The 21,649-nt window shown below is 36.1% G+C and overlaps 1 protein-coding gene across 1 annotated transcript; it reads right to left on the reverse strand.

The window, feature by feature from the left end:
• Positions 1-15,210: 15,210 nt before the first annotated feature.
• LOC109215408 lies at positions 15,211-17,094 on the reverse strand. The gene is made up of 3 exons (XM_019379473.1): positions 16,091-17,094; positions 15,644-15,682; positions 15,211-15,513 (listed from the first exon to the last, which is right to left on the reverse strand). The coding sequence occupies exons 1-3, from the start codon at positions 16,935-16,937 to the stop codon at positions 15,386-15,388; spliced, it is 1,014 nt and encodes a 337-aa protein (XP_019235018.1). The 5' UTR covers positions 16,938-17,094; the 3' UTR covers positions 15,211-15,385.
• Positions 17,095-21,649: the final 4,555 nt, after the last annotated feature.

Here is a 21,649-nt window from a genome sequence, read left to right on the forward strand (position 1 = left end):
AAGGGACAACCATAATACTTTTGTTGTACTTAGTGATTACACAAATGCTTTTGCTGCACTTAGTAACCACAAATATGCTTTTTCTGCTCTAGGAATGACTCCAAACGAGGTAAAAAATATTATTTTTTGTTTGTGTTGCCTTTTTACTTTGAATTTTAGTTGGTAACACTAATTATGGGGAAGGGTTTTTGCTTTATTTTAGAATTTTGTATATTGTGACAATGAGTGCGTGCTAGGGTTTATCACTAAGTGTGGGGTTATGATTTTTTGATATTATCATTTTTTATTTTTGTTCTTGTATTGGGTGATACCCTTTTTGCTTGAGCCCGACCGGGTTGGGTCCGGTCCGGGGCAAGTCGGGGCCATCGAACCCGACCTGGATGCAAGGTAGAACAACAGCCACGTCTACAACCGAGGTCGAGTCATTTCGAGACCGTTGCAGAGCTCGATATGAGTCACCACCGGATGGAGAAACACACAAGGTCGGAAGCCGGACTCGTAACGGATAACCAAGCGTCGCCGGATATCTCGCCCAAACGTGATTTTCTCAACCACTTCAGGCCATTAAGGCGTAATTACAGGGATCCACGATGTAATTAATTTACCTACCTTATTTTTACCCTTAATCATAATGTATAAAAGGGGAGAAGACCCCATAAAGAGGGGACCGGGGAAAAAACCATTACACTACAGTACCATCTCTCTAAATTCTTGTACGCTATCAAGCACAATTGTTCTAAGCAATATTATATTCTGCGATTATTTACTTTAATAGCAATTGTTGAGTCTTTATCTTTATTTTCCTCAACCTAAACCTTTTGTATCTTTTAGTTCACGGATCCTTAAAACCCCATATAAATTCAATTGTTATCCGGATTCCAGGGTAAACAGTTCTTTTAAATTGTATGCACGTCTAGGGTTCAAGTATCAATTTGGGTCTTCCATTCAATGAAAGCTCTGAGGCTGCTTTATTGAATTTTAAATTTTTTTTGAGTAGAATTCAAGATGGTAAGAGTGTCGAGGAAGGTAGTGATAGTGACGACTTTAGTGACTCCGACTATAATTTTGAAGATGGTGATGACGAATTTGAGGATGTAATGGCTGAGCAAGTAACGACCAAGAAAGCAATAGCTGAGCAATTAAGTAAGAAAATGATGGGAAGATATAAGAAAGGATCAAGTAGTGTTACATCAACTTCTGGCATCTATATACCAGAGGGGAATGACAAATATGACTCGGATGTTGGTGAATCAAAGGAATTATCAGAGGGTAGGATATCTGATAAAGAAGATGATAAAGAGGAGACAATTCACTATGAAGAATATGATGAGCAAAAGCATAAAGATAATCCAAGTTTGGAACTTGGAATGAAATATAGTAGCTTGAAGCAGTTTAAAGATGCTTGTAGAAATTATGGTATTAAAAACGGGTTTCAGCTTAAATTCTCCAATAATGACCAGGAGAGAGTGATATTTAAATGCAAACATGATGGATGTCCTTTTAGAGTGTATGCTATTGCGGTGAGTAAGACTGATCCAACTATCCAGATCAAGTCTTGTAATTTGGAGCATATAGGTGGAAATGTGTTTGACAACTTTCATATGAATACTGAGTGGATTGCTAATAGGTATTTTAGTACATTCAGAGCTTATCCAACATAGAGTGTGAATGGTTTAATTGAAAATGTTAGAAATGACTATAAATATACAATTAGTTATATGAAAGCTTGGAGGACCAGAAATATGGCACAAAAATTGATTTATGGAGATGAGAGAACCCAATATGCAAAGTTGTTATCATATAGAGAGGAGTTATTGAAAAAGAAATTCAGGCTCTACAGTAATTTTGTGGAGGGACGAAGATAGATTTTTTGGTTCTATGTTTGTCTTGGAGCACTTAAGAATGCTTTGAAATCCGGTTGTATACCATTCATTAGCTTGGATGGTTGTTGGTTAAAGGGAAATTATGGAGAGAACTCGTTGAGTGCAGTGGATATTGACCTAAATGATTGCATTTTTCCAATAGCATATGCAGTCATAGCTAAAGCTGAAAGTAGAGAAACTTGGAGCTGGTTTCTTGTTAATCTGGGAGCGAATGTGGAGATCCAGAACAGTCACCATATATTATTTATGTCAGACAGATAGAAGGTAATATTATTTCTTTAGTATTTTACTCTGTTTCTGTGTACCTTATTCATTGTTCTTTATTTTTATTTTTTTAATATTTCATAATTTTTTTGAAGTGGCTGATGGAGCTGTGAAGGATTTGTACCCTAATGTTGAACACCAAAATTGTGTTAGGCAAATGTATCAGAATTTCAGACAAAAACACAAAGGCAGAAATTTGAAAGACTTAGTTTGGAGTGCGGCAAGAGCGAGTAATGAAGTCTTGTTTAAGAAGTTTCTAGATAAACTGGATAATGAGGACAAAGAGTTCCGAGAATGGTTCAATCACCCTAAGAGACCATTCAATACTTGCACTATAGCATTATTTAAATGTCATACAAAATGTGAGATGTTGTTGAATAATTTATGTGAAAGCTTCAACAGGTAATTAAGATTTTGCATTTTCTTATTCACTTTTATTTTTAATAATATACTAAGTTATATATTTTTTTTTAGATATATACCTGATGTTAGGGACAATGCCATAATAACTGTGCTAGAAATGATCAAGAACAAGTTGATAAGGAGGTTGTGCAAAAAAAAGAGTGGATTGAGAGATACCAAGGGCCAATATGCCCTAAGATTAAAAAAAATTTGTTGAAACTCAACAAAGCTTGAACCTGATTTTTCAGGAGGCACTAGGGTCTTAGTTAAAGGTCTTGGAGGGCCATATATTGTTGATATGTCTGCCAAGACTTGTACTTGTAGAAGGTGGGATTTGACTAGATTGCCTTGTCATCATGGTGTGGTTAGTATTCTTGGCAACAATGTGTTAATAGAAGATTAAGTCACGGACTATTACAAAACAGAAAACCACAAAAAAAAGAATATTCTTATTATGTAAACCCTACTGGCCCTGGAGATCACTGCTTGAGGTTGTAGGAGGTGGTGACATTCTCCCGCCTAAGCTAGTAAAGAAAAAGAGTGGGAGGAAGCCTAAGGCTAGGAGAAAGGAGGCTGAAGAACTAGAAAGACAAAGAGAATTTGCTGTTAAAAATTTACTATCTCTTCTATAGATTTCTAGTGTGGTCCACATATAAGGTAATAAATTATTTACTTTATCTCCCAAAGGAAATAATATATCGGATAATATTCTGTAGTTATGCATATATGATAGTTTCTTTGATGGAAAGAAATTACCATATATTAGGAGTTCCTAGGGTAATTATAATTTGGTGGAGAACTCCCTAGGGCTAAAGTATTTGCCTAAGAGTCCCTAGCCTACCTATAAATACGCATGTGACTCCATCAGTCTGGCATCTTACGATAGACTCAGGCTAGAAGGCTCTAGGTTTTCTGTCAAAGTTCTTCCAAGGCAATTCCACATTACTTGTCAAAGTTCTTCCAAGGCAATTCCACATTACTTGAACAACCATGACTGAAGGTACGTTCCTATTAATATTTCGCTGCGTAGGCTCTGTGAATGTATTCGAATTTCAACATATGGTATCAGAGCATACTTTAGCCGTGTTGTTCAGTATCCCGTTGTATTATAGTGATGGAGATTTATTTTACCATCAATTTGTTGTGTCGTATGAGAAATTTTTGTAAATTGGAAGCTAAACCAGATTCGTAGAGAAACTCGTAGGTGTCTCTTTTACTGCAGTCATAAACGAGCAATTCTCAAATCCACTTCTTGATATTGAATATTAATATTCATACAGTGTTTTCAAAGGACCAATTTAAGGTATCAAAGTTTATAACTACATGTGGGTTCTAATAATGTTATTCTGGTCTACATGTAATTTTACCACACCCACATATGACAGTAATAACTCAAGCCATCAATCATTATGTTCATTTTTGTATTGCTTAGTCCATGTTTCCTGCCTTCCATCTTATGTAGAACGCTAGATCTATGTAACTTGGGTTTTTTAAATATTTGTTTTTCCATTGTGCATTCAGGTTAGTGAAATTAAAAAAAAAACTATATGATGAAAAGTATTAGGAGTTATGTTACTTTCGTATATACTGCAACTCCTAGTAGGTTCTTGTCGATATAAATAAGGGTAAATATGTAATTGACTTCTTGAGTTATATTATGTTCTGAGACGACTTATAAATTGTACGGCTTAAACCACTTTGATTGTTTTCGCTTCATGGAATAAATGATCAATAGTCTGACTCAAGTAATAGCCGAAGTCCCGAATTAACCATGATGCATTTTGCATGTTTGGAAGTTCATTGTGTGATATGGAATCTTCAATTAGTCTTGCTACTATTTAAGGTAGTTTAATTTTTTTTAAAAAAAATTATTTTTTCCTGATGGGGAAATATATAGGCATGCCTATATTTTGTGTGCCTATTTTGAGATAAATCAACATTCTGTGTAAGTTGATTATTTAGACAAATCATTGTAAGATGTCATTAGGAGTTTTTTTTTATGTCATGTATTTAGGTAGTAGCCACAACATCTTGAATACTTGATATAAAAGAAATTAAGTTGTTTACTCACATAAAGTTTTAGTGATAAAAAATAATAATGATATCTATATAGTCCAATTATCTCATTAAAATGGTTACCCGGCCCTACAGGGAGGTAACCATTTTGGTGGGATTAATTGGAATGAGATAGTAAACCTTTAAGCTGAAAATAATCTTATGCCCACAGCTACGGATTAATATTTGTATATCTTGGTTTACTAGTCTAATAAAGTAAAGTAAATTCTATGCATGGGTTGCAACCTCTGCCCATAGGAAGGTCTAGAATTTACTTAGAATCGGTATTTTACGCGATTCACCTTTGGTGAATTGTACTTCATAGCTTATGTATGTTTATCCTTGTTTTTCAGTCTTTACCGCTTTTCCTACCATTATTTTTAATGAGAATGCTCGAATTCCAATATTTTCTGGTGACAATATGCTGAATGGAAGGAGAAAGTCCTTCTCACTTTAGGGTGCTCGGATTTGGACCTGGCACTCCGTGTGGATGAACCACCTATTACCACGGAATCAAGTATTCCAGCAGCTAAGGCTGATTATGAGCGGTGGGAGCGATCCAATCGCTTAAGTTTGATGCTCATAAAAGCCCACATAAGCCAAAGCATTAGGGGTTCTTTCCCTAATAGCGATAAGGTCAAAGCTTACATGAAGGCAATTGATGAACAATTCGTAAGCTCTGACAAGGCATTGGCCAGCACCCTTATGAAGAGACTCTCAAGTATGACTTTTGACAGAAGTCGTACAGTGCGTGAGCATATTATGGACATGAGAGACATTGCTGCTAAACTCAAGTCCCTTGAGGTTGATATGTCTGAACCATTTCTTGTGCATTTCATTCTTAACTCACTTCCTGCGTAATATGGTCCGTTCAAGATTTCTTACAACACACATAAATATAAATGGTCAATCAATGAACTTTTGACCATGTGTGTTCAAGGAGAAGAGAGGTTGAAGCATGAGACACCTGAAAGTGTTAATATGGTGACTCATGGTAAGAGAAATGCAAAGAAGGGCAAAAGTGTTCCCATGAAGAGAAACCACCTTTGACAAAGATGTTTGCCGTTTCTGTAAGAAGAAGGGACACTAGAAGAAGGATTGCCTGAATACAAGAAATGGCTTGAGAAGAAAGGTAATTTCTAACCTTTGTATGTTATGAATCTAATTTTACTAAAGTTTCAGATAATACATGGTGGATTGATTCTGGTGCTACAATTCACATTGCCAAAATCATGCAGGGCTTTCTAACTTAGAGGAAACCGATAGGAAGTAAACAATACGTCTATTCTTGCAATAGGACCCATTCACGTATGGATGGTATGGGGAATTATAGGCTCATTTTGAAGGATGGTTTTCACTTAGATTTAGAAAATACTTTTTATGTTCCAGAATATTCTAGAAATTTAATTTTCTCTTTCAAGACTATTAATTAGTGGATATGATTTGAATTGTCATTATCCTTCTGTAAAACTTTTGAAAGATAATAAAGTTATTGGTTTTGAAAATTTAAATGGAAATTTATATAAACTTGAGCTAGACTCCACATTTGAATGCAATGTTTTACCTTTGCATGATAAAGAAATTGGCACTAAGCGATGTATTATCAATGAGAACTCATCAAGTCTTTAGCACAAGAGATTGGGACACATCTCTATTGATAGAGTCAAGAGGTTGGTTAACGATGGAGTTCTAAAAGCTCTTAATTTTTCTGACTTTGGGACTTGTGTGGAATGCATAAAGGGTAAGCAGACCAACAAATCAACTGAAGGTGCCAAAAAGAATTCTGAATTGCTTGAGATCATAATACAGACATATGTGGACCTTTTCCTACCCCTTGCTTGAATGGTGAGAGATATTTTATCTTATTTATTGATGACTATTCAAGATATATGTATCTCTATTTTCAATTTAACAAATTCAGAAGCACTTGATGCTTTTAAGTTTACAAAACAGAAGTAGAGAAACAAACTGGTGCTCAGATCAAAATTGTAAGATCTGATAGGGGTGGAGAATATTATGGTAGGTACACAGATAAGGGACAAGTTAAGGGTTCATTTGCTGAGTTCCTTGAAAGTGAAGGTATAATTGCTCAATATACCATGCCAGGAACACCACAACAAAATGGTATGGCAGAAAGAAGGAACCAGGCATTAATGGACATGGTAAGAAGCATGATTAGCAGATCAAGTTTACCTTTATCCTTATGGAGTGAAGCCTTAAAAACCGCTGTGTCTATTTTAAATAGGGTTCCATCCAAGGTTGTCTCCAAGACACCTTTCGAGTTATGGAAAGGATGAAAACCTAGTTTAAATCATTTATACATTTGGGGATGTCCAACTGAAGTGAGGGTTTATAACCCACAACTAAAGAAGTTGGATGAAAGAACAATAAGTGATTTATTTTATAGGCTATGCGGTCTAAGGGGTTTAGGTTTTATTGTCCTTCTCATTCTCCTAAATTTGTTGAGGCTAGAAACGCTAAATTTCTTGTGGAGCATGAAGAGAGTGGGAGTGGTTTGACTCAAAGGGTGGGATTGGAAGAAATAAGGGAACCACCTGTGGTACCTTTATTTATCGGGAACTTGAATGTTGCTCAGAAAAATTCTCATGAATTATCTGAACAACAACATGTTCAAGATCCACCACCACTTGAGGAGCAACATGAAGATCAACCCGCTTTACCTGAACCCACTGAAGAAGTGTCTGAACCAGTGGGAGTGAGAAAATCCTTTAGAGTTTGAAAACCAGCAATTTCTAGTGACTATGTTGTGTATCTCCAAGAGCCTGATTATGATATTGGACTAAAAGATGATCCATGCTCGTTTTCACAAGCCATGAGTGGAGAAAACTCCATACTTTGGTATGATTCCATGAAAGAAGAGTTAGAATATATGGCTAAAAACAAAGTTTGGGATCTCGTTGAATTACCAAAGGGATCCTCTACCATAGGTTCAAAGTGGGTCTTTAAAACTAAAAGAGACTCATCTGGTAATATCGAACGATATAAAGCCAGACTTGTAGCCAAGGGTTTTACTCAAAAGGAAGGCATTGATTACCATGAAACCTTCTCTCTAGTATCAAAGAAGGATTCATTGAGAATAATCATGGCATTAGTAGCTCATTTTGATTTAGAGTTACATCAAATGGATGTGAAAACAGCTTTCCTCAATGGAGATCTTGAAGTGGAGGTATAAATGCGTCAGCCTGAAGGATTTTGCGATAAAGATAAAAGTCACCTTGTTTGCAAGTTGAATAAATCCATTTATGGGCTAAGTCGGTGGTACTGATACTACACTCTACACACTGTGCAGATTTTGGAGTCGGTCCCAGCGGCGAATATTAGCGTGCGCGGATCGGACACTGACGGAGACTTGAGGTACGACTGTTTAGCGCCCGCTGCTCCTGGAGTCCCCATCCTCTTTCTTTTTAGTTGTATATTTTCATTCAAACAACTTTGTACTTGTTTCAGATCCTTATATATTATTCTAGAAGCTCGTGCACTTGTGACACCAGGTTTAGGGAATTGTAATAGATGTTTGGCTGGTTTAGCTTCCGTATTTATACTTAGAATATATCTGTTATTTCAGTTCGTTATTAATGTTATGGTCTAAACTGTTAAAAGAAGTAAATTATTCTAACATTGGCTTTCCTAGCAAGTGAAATGTTAGGCGCCATCACGGTCTCGACGATGGGAATTCTGGGTCGTGACAAGTTGGTATCAGAGCACTAGGTTACATAGGTCTCACGAGTCACGAGCAAACTTAGTAGAGTCTGGAGGATCGGTACAGAGATGTTTGTACTTATCTTCCAGAGGCTTTGGAGTTAGGAACATTTTCACTTCTATTCTTCTCTATCGTGCAATTTTTGTTCTATCGTTGCTGATCGAATCCTTCTATTCAGTTCTCTCGCAGATGGCGAGAACACGCACCGTATCTTCAGCCAAGCAGCAGCTAGAGCCCCCAGTGGCAGCTCCTACGAGGGGCATAGGTCGAGACCGAGGCTGTGCCAGGGGCTGGGGCTGGGGCAGGAGGCTTCCCGCCAGTGGTATATTAAATTTCATAATGTTGTTTCTTCATTTGAATTTATGAAGAACATCATTGATCAGTATATATACCTTAAGATAAGTGGGAGCAAATATATTTTTCTAGTCCTATATGTGGATGATATTTTTCTTGCAAGTAGTGATTTGGGATTGTTGCACGAGACTAAACAGTTCCTTATCCTGAATTTTGAGATGAAGGATATGGGTGAAGCCTCTTATGTCATTGTCATAGAGATTCACAGCGACAGATCCCAAAGATTACTTGGACTGTTTCAAAAGGCCTACATTGAAAGAATTCTGGAAAGATTCGGGATGAAGAACTGTTCACCTATAGCAGCACCCATAACTAAAGGTGACAAATTCTCATTGAATCAACGTCCACAAAATGCATCGGGAAAGGAGCGAATGAAAAATATTCCTTATGCTTCGCTTGTTGGGAGCCTTATGTATGCACAAGTCTGTACTAGACCTAATATTGCTTTTGCGTAGGAATGCTTGGCAGATATCAAAGTAACCATGGTCTTGACCATTGGAAAGCTGGTAAAAGGTTCTTGACATATTTGCAAGGAACTAAGAATTTTAAGCTCACATACAAATACTCTGACTCATTGGAGTTGATTGGATATTCAGACTCTGATTTGGGTGGATGCAAAGACAATGGTAAATCCACTTCAGGATACATTTTCCTTCTTGCTAGAGGTGCTGTGTCTTGGAGAGGTGTCAAGCAGACCATTGTTGTAACATCCACAATGGAAGCTGAATTTATAGCATGCTTTGAAGCTACATCACATGCGTTATGGTTGAAAAACTTTATTTCCGCCCTTAGGATTGTCGATTCCATTTCAAGGCCATTGAGAATCTTATGTGACAATTCAGTTGCAGTGTTCTTCTCTAAGAACAATAAAAGTGGCAGCCGAAGCAAGCACATCAACATAAAGTACTTGATGGTTAGAGACTATGTGAAGAAGCAAGATGTGAATTTTGAGCCTGTTAGTACTACTTTGATGATTGTTGATCCTATGACTAAAGGTCTGCCGGCTAATATTTTCAAGGATCATGTAACCCGTATGGGGCTTAGTAGCTCAATTTAGTCTTGCTTTGCTCTTTAACAGTTTTTCTAGACATTATGTTTATTTTGAAATACGTGACAATGCACACTTTTGATTTTTCATGTATTATTGTGATCATTGGATCAATAAAATTGGACTCTGAATGACTTATATTAAGTTCATTCATAAAGCTGTTAGACACTTTGTTAGAATGTATTGTGCATTGTAATACATGGAAGGAAGTGTTTGTTTAAAAGCATGACCGCCATGATTCGTGTAATACTATATTCTAGTTAAAGTGATTGTTGCATAACTTTTAGTTAAATGATAAAGTCTATGGCCATATTATATGTTTATCTCTCATAAAGGATTATTTGATTTTAATATGTGGGCCAAGTGGGAGAATGTTAAAATTTTACCGTCTCTTCTAGAGATTTCTAGTGTGGCCCACATATAAGGTAATATATTATTTACTTTGTCTCTCAAAGAAAATAATATATCAGATAATATTCTGTAGTTATTCATATATGGTAGTTTCTTCGATGGAAAGAAATTACCATATATTAGGAATTCCTAGGGTAATTATAATTTATGAAGAAGTTCCTAGGGCTAAAGTATTTGCCTAAGAGTCCCTAGCCTACCTATTAGTACGTCTGTGACTCCATCAGTCTGGCATCCTACGATAGGCTCAGACTAGAAGGCTCTAGATTTTTTGTCAAAGTTATTCCAAGACAATTCCCCACATTACTTGAACAACCATGGCTGATTAATATTCCGCTGCATTGGCTCTGTGAATGCATTCGAATTTCAACAGTTGCAGCTCAGAGTACAAAGTAAAAGAGGGCTGAGACAAGAAACCTCAACGAATATCTAAGAAGGGTACCACACAAATTAGCTGCTCTATTTGCAAAGTGGTTGGGCATAATGCTAGAGGCCACAGTAAATATGCAAAAACAACTTTCTCTAGCTTTCTAAACCAACAATCGCCTTTTCCAAATCCAAATCATGACCCTGCTCCAACCTAAAACGAAGACCCTACTCCAAATCAAAACTAAGAAGAACCTGTAGGTGATATCTAGGGCTACTCAAATATTTATTATCCAGAGGTGTGGGGTACTCAAGGTTTCATTCAACAACCTGAAAATGCAGAAAGGATAGATGTTGTCACGACCCGGATTTTCCACCCTCGGGAGTCGTGATGGCGCCTACTAATGGGAGCTAGGCAAGCCAAGTTAATTTACTTCTTTTAGCAATTATTGATCATTTAATAAAAACAAAACTTGATATGATAAAGCGGAAGTCTCAAATAGTAATTAACTGAAAGAAAAATGCGGAAGTTTAACAAGATCCTCTACCCAAGACTGGTGTCACAATACTCACGAACCTCTAGAGAATACTAAATACAAGGTTTGAATGAAACATAAAACTATCTGCTTTGGTACAAATGATAACAAACTGAATAAAATAGAAAGGGACTCCGGGCCTGCGGACGTCAGCAAGGCTACCTCAAATGTCCCTGGACTGAATTCAACTCCCAATCAACTATTGCTGTCCAAAAGCTGTTGCTCCGGCGCTGTGATCTATGCAAAAAGATGCACAGAGTGTAGCATCAGCACAACCGACCCCATGTGCTGGTAAGTGCCTGGCCTAACCCCGGCGAAGTAGTGACGAGGCTAGACAAGACTACCAAACAAACCTGTGCAGATATATCTATATATACAAGTACAACAAAATAACAGCGGAAATTAATAATTGAGACTGGGAGGGGAACATGCTGTTGGGGGTAGCAGATAAACAGAATAGCAGGGATAAATAAGGAAACTACAACTAAATTCTTCTAACGCAGAATAAGTGGTCGGCGTGCCACACGATCCCATTTCATAATATATATATAAGTGGTCGGCGTGCCACACGATCCCATTTCATAATATATAAGTGGTCGGCGTGCCACACGATCCCATTTCATAATATATAAGTGGTCGGCGTGCCACACGATCCCATTTCATAATATATAAGTGGTCGGCGTGCCACACGATCCCGTTTCATAATATATAAGTAGTCGGCGTGCCACACGATCCCATTTCATAATACTACGTGGTAGGCGTACCACACGCTCCCATTTCATCAATCTTGTGGTAGGCGTACCACCCGCTCCCATTTCATCAATCACAATATAACAAAATAATCCCGGCTGGGGGACAACAATGTATAACTTCCTGGCAAGGTAACAACAACATAATAACTTCCCGGCAAGGGAGCAAAATATCAAATCAAATGTCCCGGCAAGGGAGAAACATCTATAACCGCACCGGGCCCAACATCTAACTACCGCAGCTATAACCGATCCTGTTACAACGTCTAAATGCCACAACTATAATCAATCCTGTTACAACACTTAACTACCTCAGCTATGACCAACCTATGACAACACTTAACTACCTCAGCTATAACCAACCTATGACAACACTTAACTACCTCAGCTATAACTGTAGTCATCACTCAACACAAGGAAGTATTAACCTACACAGTACAAGGGAACCACAACTCAACAATAGCCCGCCAAGGACAGCATAATGATCTTTTCTCTCCTCACTTTTACTTCACAATTCACTTTACAACTCGAGCCAATGCTCTAGAGGTTCAATTATCACATATACTTTCGCAATTCGCTATACAACTGGAGCCAACGCTCCTCAATATCCATAAGTCACGATTCTTTCCACATCTTTGCACAACAAATAGAAATAATCACCAAGCCATGAATAATACAACAAAGTCATGGAAATCACAATATAGGACTCACGGTCATGCTAGACACCAATGTATAGATACTCGTCACCATGCCTATACATCGTACTCGATAATTAGCAAGTAGCAAATAAGACTCAACTCCTATTCCCTCAAGCTAAGGTTAGACCAAACACTTACCTCAACTTCCACGGCCAAATCAATCCACCACAACCGCTTTCCATCTCGAATTCGCTCCAATTCAATCAAATCTATACAATAATGACTTCATAGTTTCAATATATGCTAAACAAATCAAACCCAATGGCTAATTATAGATTTCCAAGCTTTCTTCCCAAAATCCCAAAAATCGCCTGGGCCGCTTGGTCAAACACGAGGTTCGGACAATTCATATCACCATTCACCCACGAGCCCGAATATATAATTTGTTTTCAAATTCGACCCCAAAACGAGGTCTAGATCAAGAAAAAATCAAAAAGCCTTATTCTAACTCAAATCCCCCATTTCTACGCCTAATCACATGTTTTAGGTCTAGGAATTCAATAGATGTTGATGGAAAATGAAGAAAACGAGTTAAAAATTACTAACCCAAGAGTTAATGGTGAAAGGATGCTTCAATGGTCGCCCTAGAACTTTGGAGAAGAAAGAGTTTGAGAAGTGTTATGAAAATCCCGTTTGCATTCTGTTTTGAAGAATTAAAATAACTGGGCGAATTTGTTCATCGCGATCGCGGGAAGGAGATTGCGATCGCATAGGGTAAGGCCTGCTGTGCACTGCGATCGCGTACATAAGGTTGCGATCGCATAGAGTAGAGTTTCTGAGCACTGCGATCGCGGACAGTAACACGCGATCGCATAGAAGGAAAATAATGAAAGCTGGCTTTATACACCGGGATCGCGTAGAGGAGAATGCGATCGCATTGAAGGAATGGGGCTAAGCTACGCGATCGCGGATGAACTCTTGCGATCGCATAGAACAAAGACGGGGCACCTGAGACTTACACTATGCGATCGCGTATGCTCCTATGCGATCGCATAGAACAACATGCCAGAACACCAGAATTGGACTTTCTGCAATTTTTCCTAAGTTTAAACAAACCCGAAACACCTCCAAAACACTCCCGAGCCCTCGGGGCTCCTAACCAAATACATACACTAACTCAACAACATCCTACGAACTTAACCGTGCGATCAAATCGCCAAATAACATCAAAATCAATGAATCAAACCTCAAAATCATCACTTTTCATTCTAACTTCTTAAACTTCAAATTTTAGATATTTTGGTCCGAAACACGTCAAACGACGTCCGATTTCAACCAAATTTCACAAAAAGCGCTTAAACCACATATAAGACCTGTACCGGGCGCCGGAACCAAAATACGGGCCCGATACCAATACTTTCTAATCTATTTTCATTTCAAATTTTCATATTCATTTCAGAAAAACAATTTCTTTTAAAAATTCATTTCTCGGGTTCGGGACCTCGGATTTCGATTCCGGGCATATGCCCGAGTCTCATATTTTTCTACGGACCCTCCGGGACCGTCACATTATGGGTCCAGGTCCTTTTACCCAAAATGTTGACCAAAGTCAACTTTAATCATTTTAAAGCCAAATTTTTGCAACTTTCACAGAATTTAACATATAAGCTTTCCGGCTACGCGCCCGGACTGCGCACGCAAATCGAGGCAACTAAAAGTGAGGTTTTCAAGGCCTCGGAAGCACGGAAAAAAGGAGAAAACAGGTGATGACCCTTTGGGTCGTCACAGATGTAGACTGCATCTTAACAAATCAATCAACTATAGAGGTAAAATAGTTTCAAACCTTTCATGGTCCTTTATATATGCTAGTTTTATTTTTTCTCATGGTGTTGTATTGTTTTATAGGATGTTGTCGAACAAGATATTGTCGGGAGAGCTGTACATGGTCATAAAGTTGTGCAAGATGCCACTGAAGCTGTAAAGTATCAAAAAGAGGCAGGGAAGTCAAAAAGAAAGTTGTGCAAGAGTATGTGCAAGTTGTGGTGAAGAAGAAGTGCAGACTCTCAAAGACAAAATAGGGATCTTTGTCTAAAATTTCTTTTCTTTCGTAAATGGCATACACTTAAAATGGCACAACATATTGTGTCTGCTTTTATCTTTTGGTTGATGCACATTTTATTTGCTGTATTGCTTAGTAAGCAATATTTTGTTTAGTGATGTTGCTCGTTCTCCTGCAAAAGTAGTTCTTAGTTCCAGGAATGTTTTAGTTTAAGATTTTCATTGTTAGGTACTTCCTTAGAATTAAAGAAATTGTGACAGGATAGTCATGGGATCTATGAACCACCTACCTATTATCACAACTAAGATACTTACCCAAGGAGGGAGGTGAATAAGCGAATAACTGAAAAGAATATATCATGGTAATTAAGCTGTATAGTTTGTCGGTATTGAGAAGTATCTTATTTTGGGGGAATGATTTAATTTGTGGATATGGACATCGGTCGGGTCGTATTGGGTCATGCATATTTTAATTGAGTCATAATTTATTAAACTAAATTTTAAAAAATAAAAGAAAGGGTAGAATAAGAAAAAATTACCGGAGAATTGTCTTTCCGGTATCAATGATTTTTTGAGTGAAGTAGTGAAAGTTTTATGACTTTTGTGTGAGAAAACAAAGTTATATGACTTTGCTAACAAAAAGGTCGTAGTTATATGACCATTTGTGAAATTTACCGTACAAGCAACTAACTGCACGGGATTTTGGAATGTAATCTTGGAAGCCACACTTAAAGAGATAGAGACTTTAGATTCACAAAGGAAATGGAGTTTGAGTATCAAATCATGGACTCACAAAATATGCTGATTTTGGAACATAGAATAGCAAGTTCAATCATATTCACTATATTTGCATACTATTTCTTTATGTCTGTCTTTTCTTCCATTTCCAAATTCAAAGTGAACTCAGAATAGTCTGTTCTCATTGCTTTGAACTCCATGAGTTACTGGTGCTTTTGCTCTCACTTTCTTCAAGTACCATACACCAACTCCAATTCCAAATGCCCCTGCAACTGATACTGCAGTTGCAGTCCCTGCAACATTTCAAACATATGTATCACTAAAGAAATCTTAATGAAAAAGTACAAGGAGGGTGTAAAGTTGCAAGCTATTAAAACAGTAACCAATTAATAGAGCACTGATCAATCAATAAGCAATAATTACCTGCAACAACTCCAGGCTTCCTGTGCGAATTTTCACTATCTGCACAGTACATTGAGGATGAATCAGTATTGACTTTAACATATCTAATTTCAAAGGGAACTCGTCATTCATTTCTCGTTCAAATATCAAGAAACTATGCCACAAGTAGGGGAAAGATTGAAAAAATATATAACATAAAAAAGTCTTTCTTGTCATTAATATCTTTACTCTCAAAAATTGAGACATCTCAGGATAACCAATGATTACATCCTTGATACAGAAGAAAGAATTCGGGCATTAATAACTATGGGATTAAAGAAATGCATTCATTCATCAAAGAAGAGGCTTTGATTGAATGTCCAGTGTATCCTATCCTTTGAAATAATAAAAAACAGGCAGTGTTCGCTTGGAACATTAGAACATGACTAAATTGGACCTAGTTAGTAGTTACTATTCACATTTGCTTACCATTACAGTTGGTTGTACTGTTTCCTTTGTTACACAGGCACAAAAAATTGAGTCTCTCTGTATGAAACCCACATATGCCATCTCCCTTATCAGAATCTTGACACTTGAGGCATCGCGTAGTCACTGGAATATCAAAACCAACTCTAATCCCATACTCAGGGACCTCATTAAAAGCCGGAGTTACACCAAGATTTCTCCAATACACACTAGTATAAGTTGCACAATGCTTCAACATAAGTCTCAAAGACTCTGTAGCTTTAGGATAGTAAGAACAACAAGAGCTACTCCTCAATCCATTAGCACATTCAGGTAAGTGCCTACAAAGATAACTCGAACTATCACAGGTCGAATCACACTGTTCAGGAAAACGCTCACAGAAAGTTGGTTTTCGCTCAATGATCACATCTTTTTCACTACAGTTGAAAAAAAGGTAATCATTTTGAGGTGATAGAGTGAAATGTGTGCTAGTATCTAGGCTAAATGGCCTTGTCGGGCGAAAATTATCGCCGTCTAGGCAATTCCACATAAAGGGGTCAGTGACAAGAATGTGAGGATCTGAATAGTTTATATTTTTAACAGCGTATCTGCCTGAAGGTGTTCTAAACTCAAGCATATCTGCTGTACAAACAAGAATATGCCTGTAATATGGACTGCCACATCCATCATCTAAGCCAAAAGGGTATTGAATTGGAATGCCACCACAAGATTTTCTGCAGAGTCTTGATTGAGCTTGTGTTGGAATGAGAAATGGAAGTATAAATAGAATTATAAATATGGACACAGAAAAGGAACATGGGAAAGTTGAAAAATAAGATGATGTTAATCTATTTGTTATTGAAAGGGCCATCAGGGAATTGCTAGAAGGTGTTGAGATTGATTTCTATTCCAAATTTTCTCTAGTTCAAGAAAGACTGTTGGGGAAGTGTTTATCGATGATTGAGGAGAATCTTTATGAGGGTTTGTTTTTTGAACCTTTCACTTTTTCTCTTTTTCTTTGCAGTAGTTTCATGTTCTTGAACTGTTAGTGGGGATGCTTTTCCTTTTAAAATATTCTTTTTTTACAAAATCTAAGAGCAAAAAACTAAAAATAAAAAAAATAGAATAGCATGTTTGTGGTAGTACTGTTATCTACTTTAGTGATGAAAATTGCCTATCCACTGTGAGCCCGTTTGGATTAGGTGATTTAAAGTAGCTGATAAACATTAGGTGTTGAAAAGTACTTTTAAGTGCTGAAACTGATTTAATAAATAAGCAGTTACGTGTTTGGGTACAACCGTACAAGTGCTGAAATTGATAATAAGTTGCTGCAGTAATCTATACTATATTAAAAGCACGAAGACCCTTAGCGAAATATCGTTCGTCTTTTTTACCCTCTAAAAATAAATTTCACGTTGGACACTATTGTAATTTAAGTTACTTTCCTAATATTTAGAAAATTTAAATCACCTAAAATTTTGGTTATTAAATATTTCCTTATTGAACTAAATAAGAAAGTCTTAAATTTTAGCTTTCACCGTAACATGTTAATTAAATAAGAAAACGTGTTCATGGGTTACCTTTGTTGAAAATTCTACAACTTACTTTTGTTGATTTAATAGTTATTTAATTATTATTTTAATATTTAAGAGCTTAAAATTAATTAAAATTTTGCGTATCAATTTATTTTCTTATTCGAACCATGTAGAAAGTTATAATATATAGAGATTATTAAAATATCACTTCGTATAGGTCTTGCACGTAAATTAGATATAAATAATTTTTAAAAATAGATAAAAGAAGAATAAAAAGATTTGAGAAAGAAGAAGTACAGGTTCTTGGACAATAACGTAGATAGTTTCACTTTATAAAAGTATACAAGACTAATGCACCAATAATTTTATTCAATATTATACTTTAAACTTTCAAAAGTTTTAAATGCACAAATTAACAAGATTTCTTAATTATTAATCCATGATATATTTAGCTAAATATGAGCCGGTTTATCAGCTAGCTTTCAATTGTAGATTCTCTTACTAGCTTGTTTTTTTTAATGTCTTTTTTTTTATTGCACTTTGATTTTGTGTTATCTAAAGATCGTAAATTATTAGTTCTCTACTTATATATTATAAGTTGTATCCTTCAAGATTATTTACATTTTCAAGGTTCTTGGCTGCGAAACTGAAATTATGAAATTACAAACTTGGAACAAATCTTAAGTTGAATTATTGATGATTGAGGACTTCTGAGATAGTTTCTTTAATTATTGAGTTAGTTATACACAACCAATATTCATGATCATCTTTAGGAACTTACACTTTTATTTTATCCAAATTTTTTTTTAAATTTATACTCATTAAGACAGGATTCTCGCGCATCGCGCGTACCCTAAAACTAGTTGATTAAAAAGTGCTGACAAGCTCTTTTTCTGTTAAAATGACTTAAATAACCTTAGAACTGTTTACACTTATAAGGGCGTAATTTCTTCAAAATTTTAGATTCCAGATCGATTCAAATACAAAATATTCTATTTGTCATTTTATTTTAAATACAACTGTGCTTAGATAAGATAGTTTTTATGATAAATATAATTTATTTTATGATAAGCATATAATCATAAGTTATAATAATTAATAAATCGACAAAAATTTCTCAGTAAAAAATAAACCTAAATAGGACAAACTATTTGAAGAGAAATAAACATTGTCTTCATCATCATAACACTTAGAAAGCAATACACCAAAAATTTGATATGTCCTCATTAATTACATACAGTTCAAAGATTAATACACAATCACATAGATATAAGTATGCAAAGGAATAGAGAATTTGCTTATCTTAAATAGTCAATGAGAATCGCAGACTTGAAGAGGGAGGGGAGGGGGGGGAGGGAGGGAGGGAAGGGGGTTAAGTTAAATACTTGAGGCGTGAGTGTGGACGTAGGAGTTTTGTTTTAGAAAGAAATATTTTAAGGATAAAATAATAAAAATCTTGGTCAAACTTAAAGTGCTTATAAGCTAAAAATTCATAAGCTGGGGGTGACCAGCTTATGGCTTTTGGCTTATTTTTGGCTTATAAGCACTTTTAACTTTACCAAACGCGTAGATAAGCCGAAAAGTGCTTATAAGCTAGTTTGACCAGCTTATAAACTTAGTCAAACACCCTCTATATCTTTTTCCCAGTTTTGAACAAATTCTTCTCTTGAAACAGCCCATACATGATTGGGGATTCGACCAACTAAACCATTTCTATTGTAAATCTAAGGCCCATGTATGAGGCAACAAACTTATAAGTAAAAATTGCAGTGGGCGCCCTATTTGGGCGCCCCCTTTTAACCTGTACCCGCTTTGTCTTTCTGTTTGTACCCATATCCACTTTTTTGTTAAAAGCCATTTGAAAAGACTATTTTACCCTTTTTTGTTAAAAGACTACTTTCTCTCCAAGTATACGCTAGTGCTCTACTGTTTCTCTCTCCCGTTATTCGCGTTTTTTGATTTGCTCTTCTCAGAAATCAAACAGTTTTCGTCGTTCTTTCGAATTTTCAACTGCTAGTCATCGTTGTTACCATATTACGATTTAATCACAGGTACATTGCATTAACTTTCTGGGTTTTGTTTTATGATTTAATTTCTGGTTTTGGGTTTTGATATTCATGTATTTATGATAGGCTTTAGTTTGATAGGTTGTTCATGTTGTTAATGTAATTTCTATAAATTCTTTTGTGATTCAACGTTCAAATTTTTAAAAATTTTCAGAGTTAAACGGATGATAATGATACTTTAGGATAGGAGCTGAAGTTTTTTTCATGTTTTGGCATTATTTTTGGATTTGAATTTGTGTTTTGTTTTTTTTGCTGAATGTTTTGTGCTTGCCGAAGTTTTTAGTGCAATATAATTTTTTAATTTAGCCAGTGTATGTGGAAAACTTCAGCCTCCTGCTGAAGTTTTTGAGTAATAACAAAAAAACTTCAGCTGCTTGGCCGAAGTTTTTTTAGTGCAATATCAATTTTTAATTTAACCAGTGTAGGAGGAAAACTTCAGGCTCCTTCTGAAGTTTTTAAGTAATAAATAAAAAACTTCAGCTGTTAGGCCGAAGTTTTTTTAGTGCAATATGATTTTTTTAATTTAGCCAGTGTATGTGGAAAACTTCAGCCTCCTGCTGAAGTTTTTGAGTAATAACAAAAAAACTTCAGCTGCTTGGCCGAAGTTTTTTTAGTGCAATATCAATTTTTAATTTAACCAGTGTAGGAGGAAAACTTCAGGCTCCTTCTGAAGTTTTTAAGTAATAAATTAAAAACTTCAGCTGTTAGGCCGAAGTTTTTTTAGTGCAATATGATTTTTTTAATTTAGCCAGTGTATGTGGAAAACTTCAGCTTCCTGCTGAAGTTTTTGAGTAATAACAAAAAAACTTCAGCTGCTTGGCCGAAGTTTTTTTAGTGCAATATCTTTTTTTTAATTTAGCCAGTGTATCCTTCTGAAGTTTTAAGTAATAAAAAAAAAACTTCAGCTCTTGGCCGAAGTTTTTTTAGTGCAATATCATTTTTTTAATTTAGCCAGTGTATGTGGAAAACTTCAGCCTCCTGCTGAAGTTTTTGAGTAATAACAAAAAAACTTCAGCTGCTTGGCCGAAGTTTTTTTAGTGCAATATCATTTTTTAATTTAGCCAGTGTATGTGGAAAACTTCAGCCTCCTGCTGAAGTTTTTGAGTAATAACAAAAAAACTTCAGCTGCTTGGCCGAAGTTTTTTTAGTGCAATATCAATTTTTAATTTAACCAGTGTAGGAGGAAGACTTCAAGCTCCTTCTGAAGTTTTTNCTACTGTAAGTTTTGAGTAATAACTAAAAAGTACTTCAGCTGTCTTTAGGTACCGTAAGTTTTTAGTGTACAATAGTATCTTTTTTTAATTTAGCCAGGCTCCTTCTGAAGTTTTAAGTAATAACAAAAAAACTTCAGCTGCTTGGCCAAAGTTTTTTTAGTGCAATATCATTTTTTAATTTAGCCAGGCTCCTTCTGAAGTTTTAAGTAATAAATTAAAACCTTCAGCTAAAGTTTTTGTTTAATACCTGTCGAACTTAAGCCTTCTTAGGTGTTGAAGTTTTAAATGATCTTTTTGATAATGTCCTGATGTTATTATTTGTATCTTTTACTTTTTTTTGACAGATGGCTCCTAAAGCACCTAAAGATCCTAAAGTAGCTAAAGAAGGCAAAGCACCTAAAAAACCTAGACTACCTGTAGTAATCCCAGGTCCTTATGTCCCTCAGCCTCTACCACAAAACCAGGACAAAGATATTTTGAGTTTACAGAATGGTTTAACTCTAAGGGTTACTGGAAGGGGAACCATGATTTGAAGAGTTTAATTGCATCTTTCTTGACTCCTGCACAACAGGCTAAGCTTAGTAATGGTCCATTTAAACACATTATTGCTATGGAGAATATCAAATGTAGCATGAAGTTGGTTCATTGTATGTGTCTTTCTCGAATATTCACGAATGATCGAGACTCTATTAGTTTCAAGATATTTGGGCATGATGTTTCCTTCACCCTTGAAGACTTTCACATTATGTGTGGTTTGCCGATAACAGC

This window comes from Nicotiana attenuata, unplaced genomic scaffold (assembly GCF_001879085.1).
Source record: "Nicotiana attenuata strain UT unplaced genomic scaffold, NIATTr2, whole genome shotgun sequence".
Classification (NCBI taxonomy): Eukaryota; Viridiplantae; Streptophyta; class Magnoliopsida; order Solanales; family Solanaceae; genus Nicotiana; species Nicotiana attenuata.

Bases quoted from the DNA above. Each gene is read 5' to 3' on its own strand.
- LOC109215408 (XM_019379473.1), bottom strand. From the start codon at position 16,937: ATGGCCCTTTCAATAACAAATAGATTAACATCATCTTATTTTTCAACT. The intron at 15,683-16,090 runs GTAAGCAAATGT...TGTACTGTGCAG, and splicing joins CAGTACAACCAACTGTAATG to ATAGTGAAAATTCGCACAGG. The intron at 15,514-15,643 runs GTAATTATTGCT...GAAATGTTGCAG, and splicing joins GAAGCCTGGAGTTGTTGCAG to GGACTGCAACTGCAGTATCA.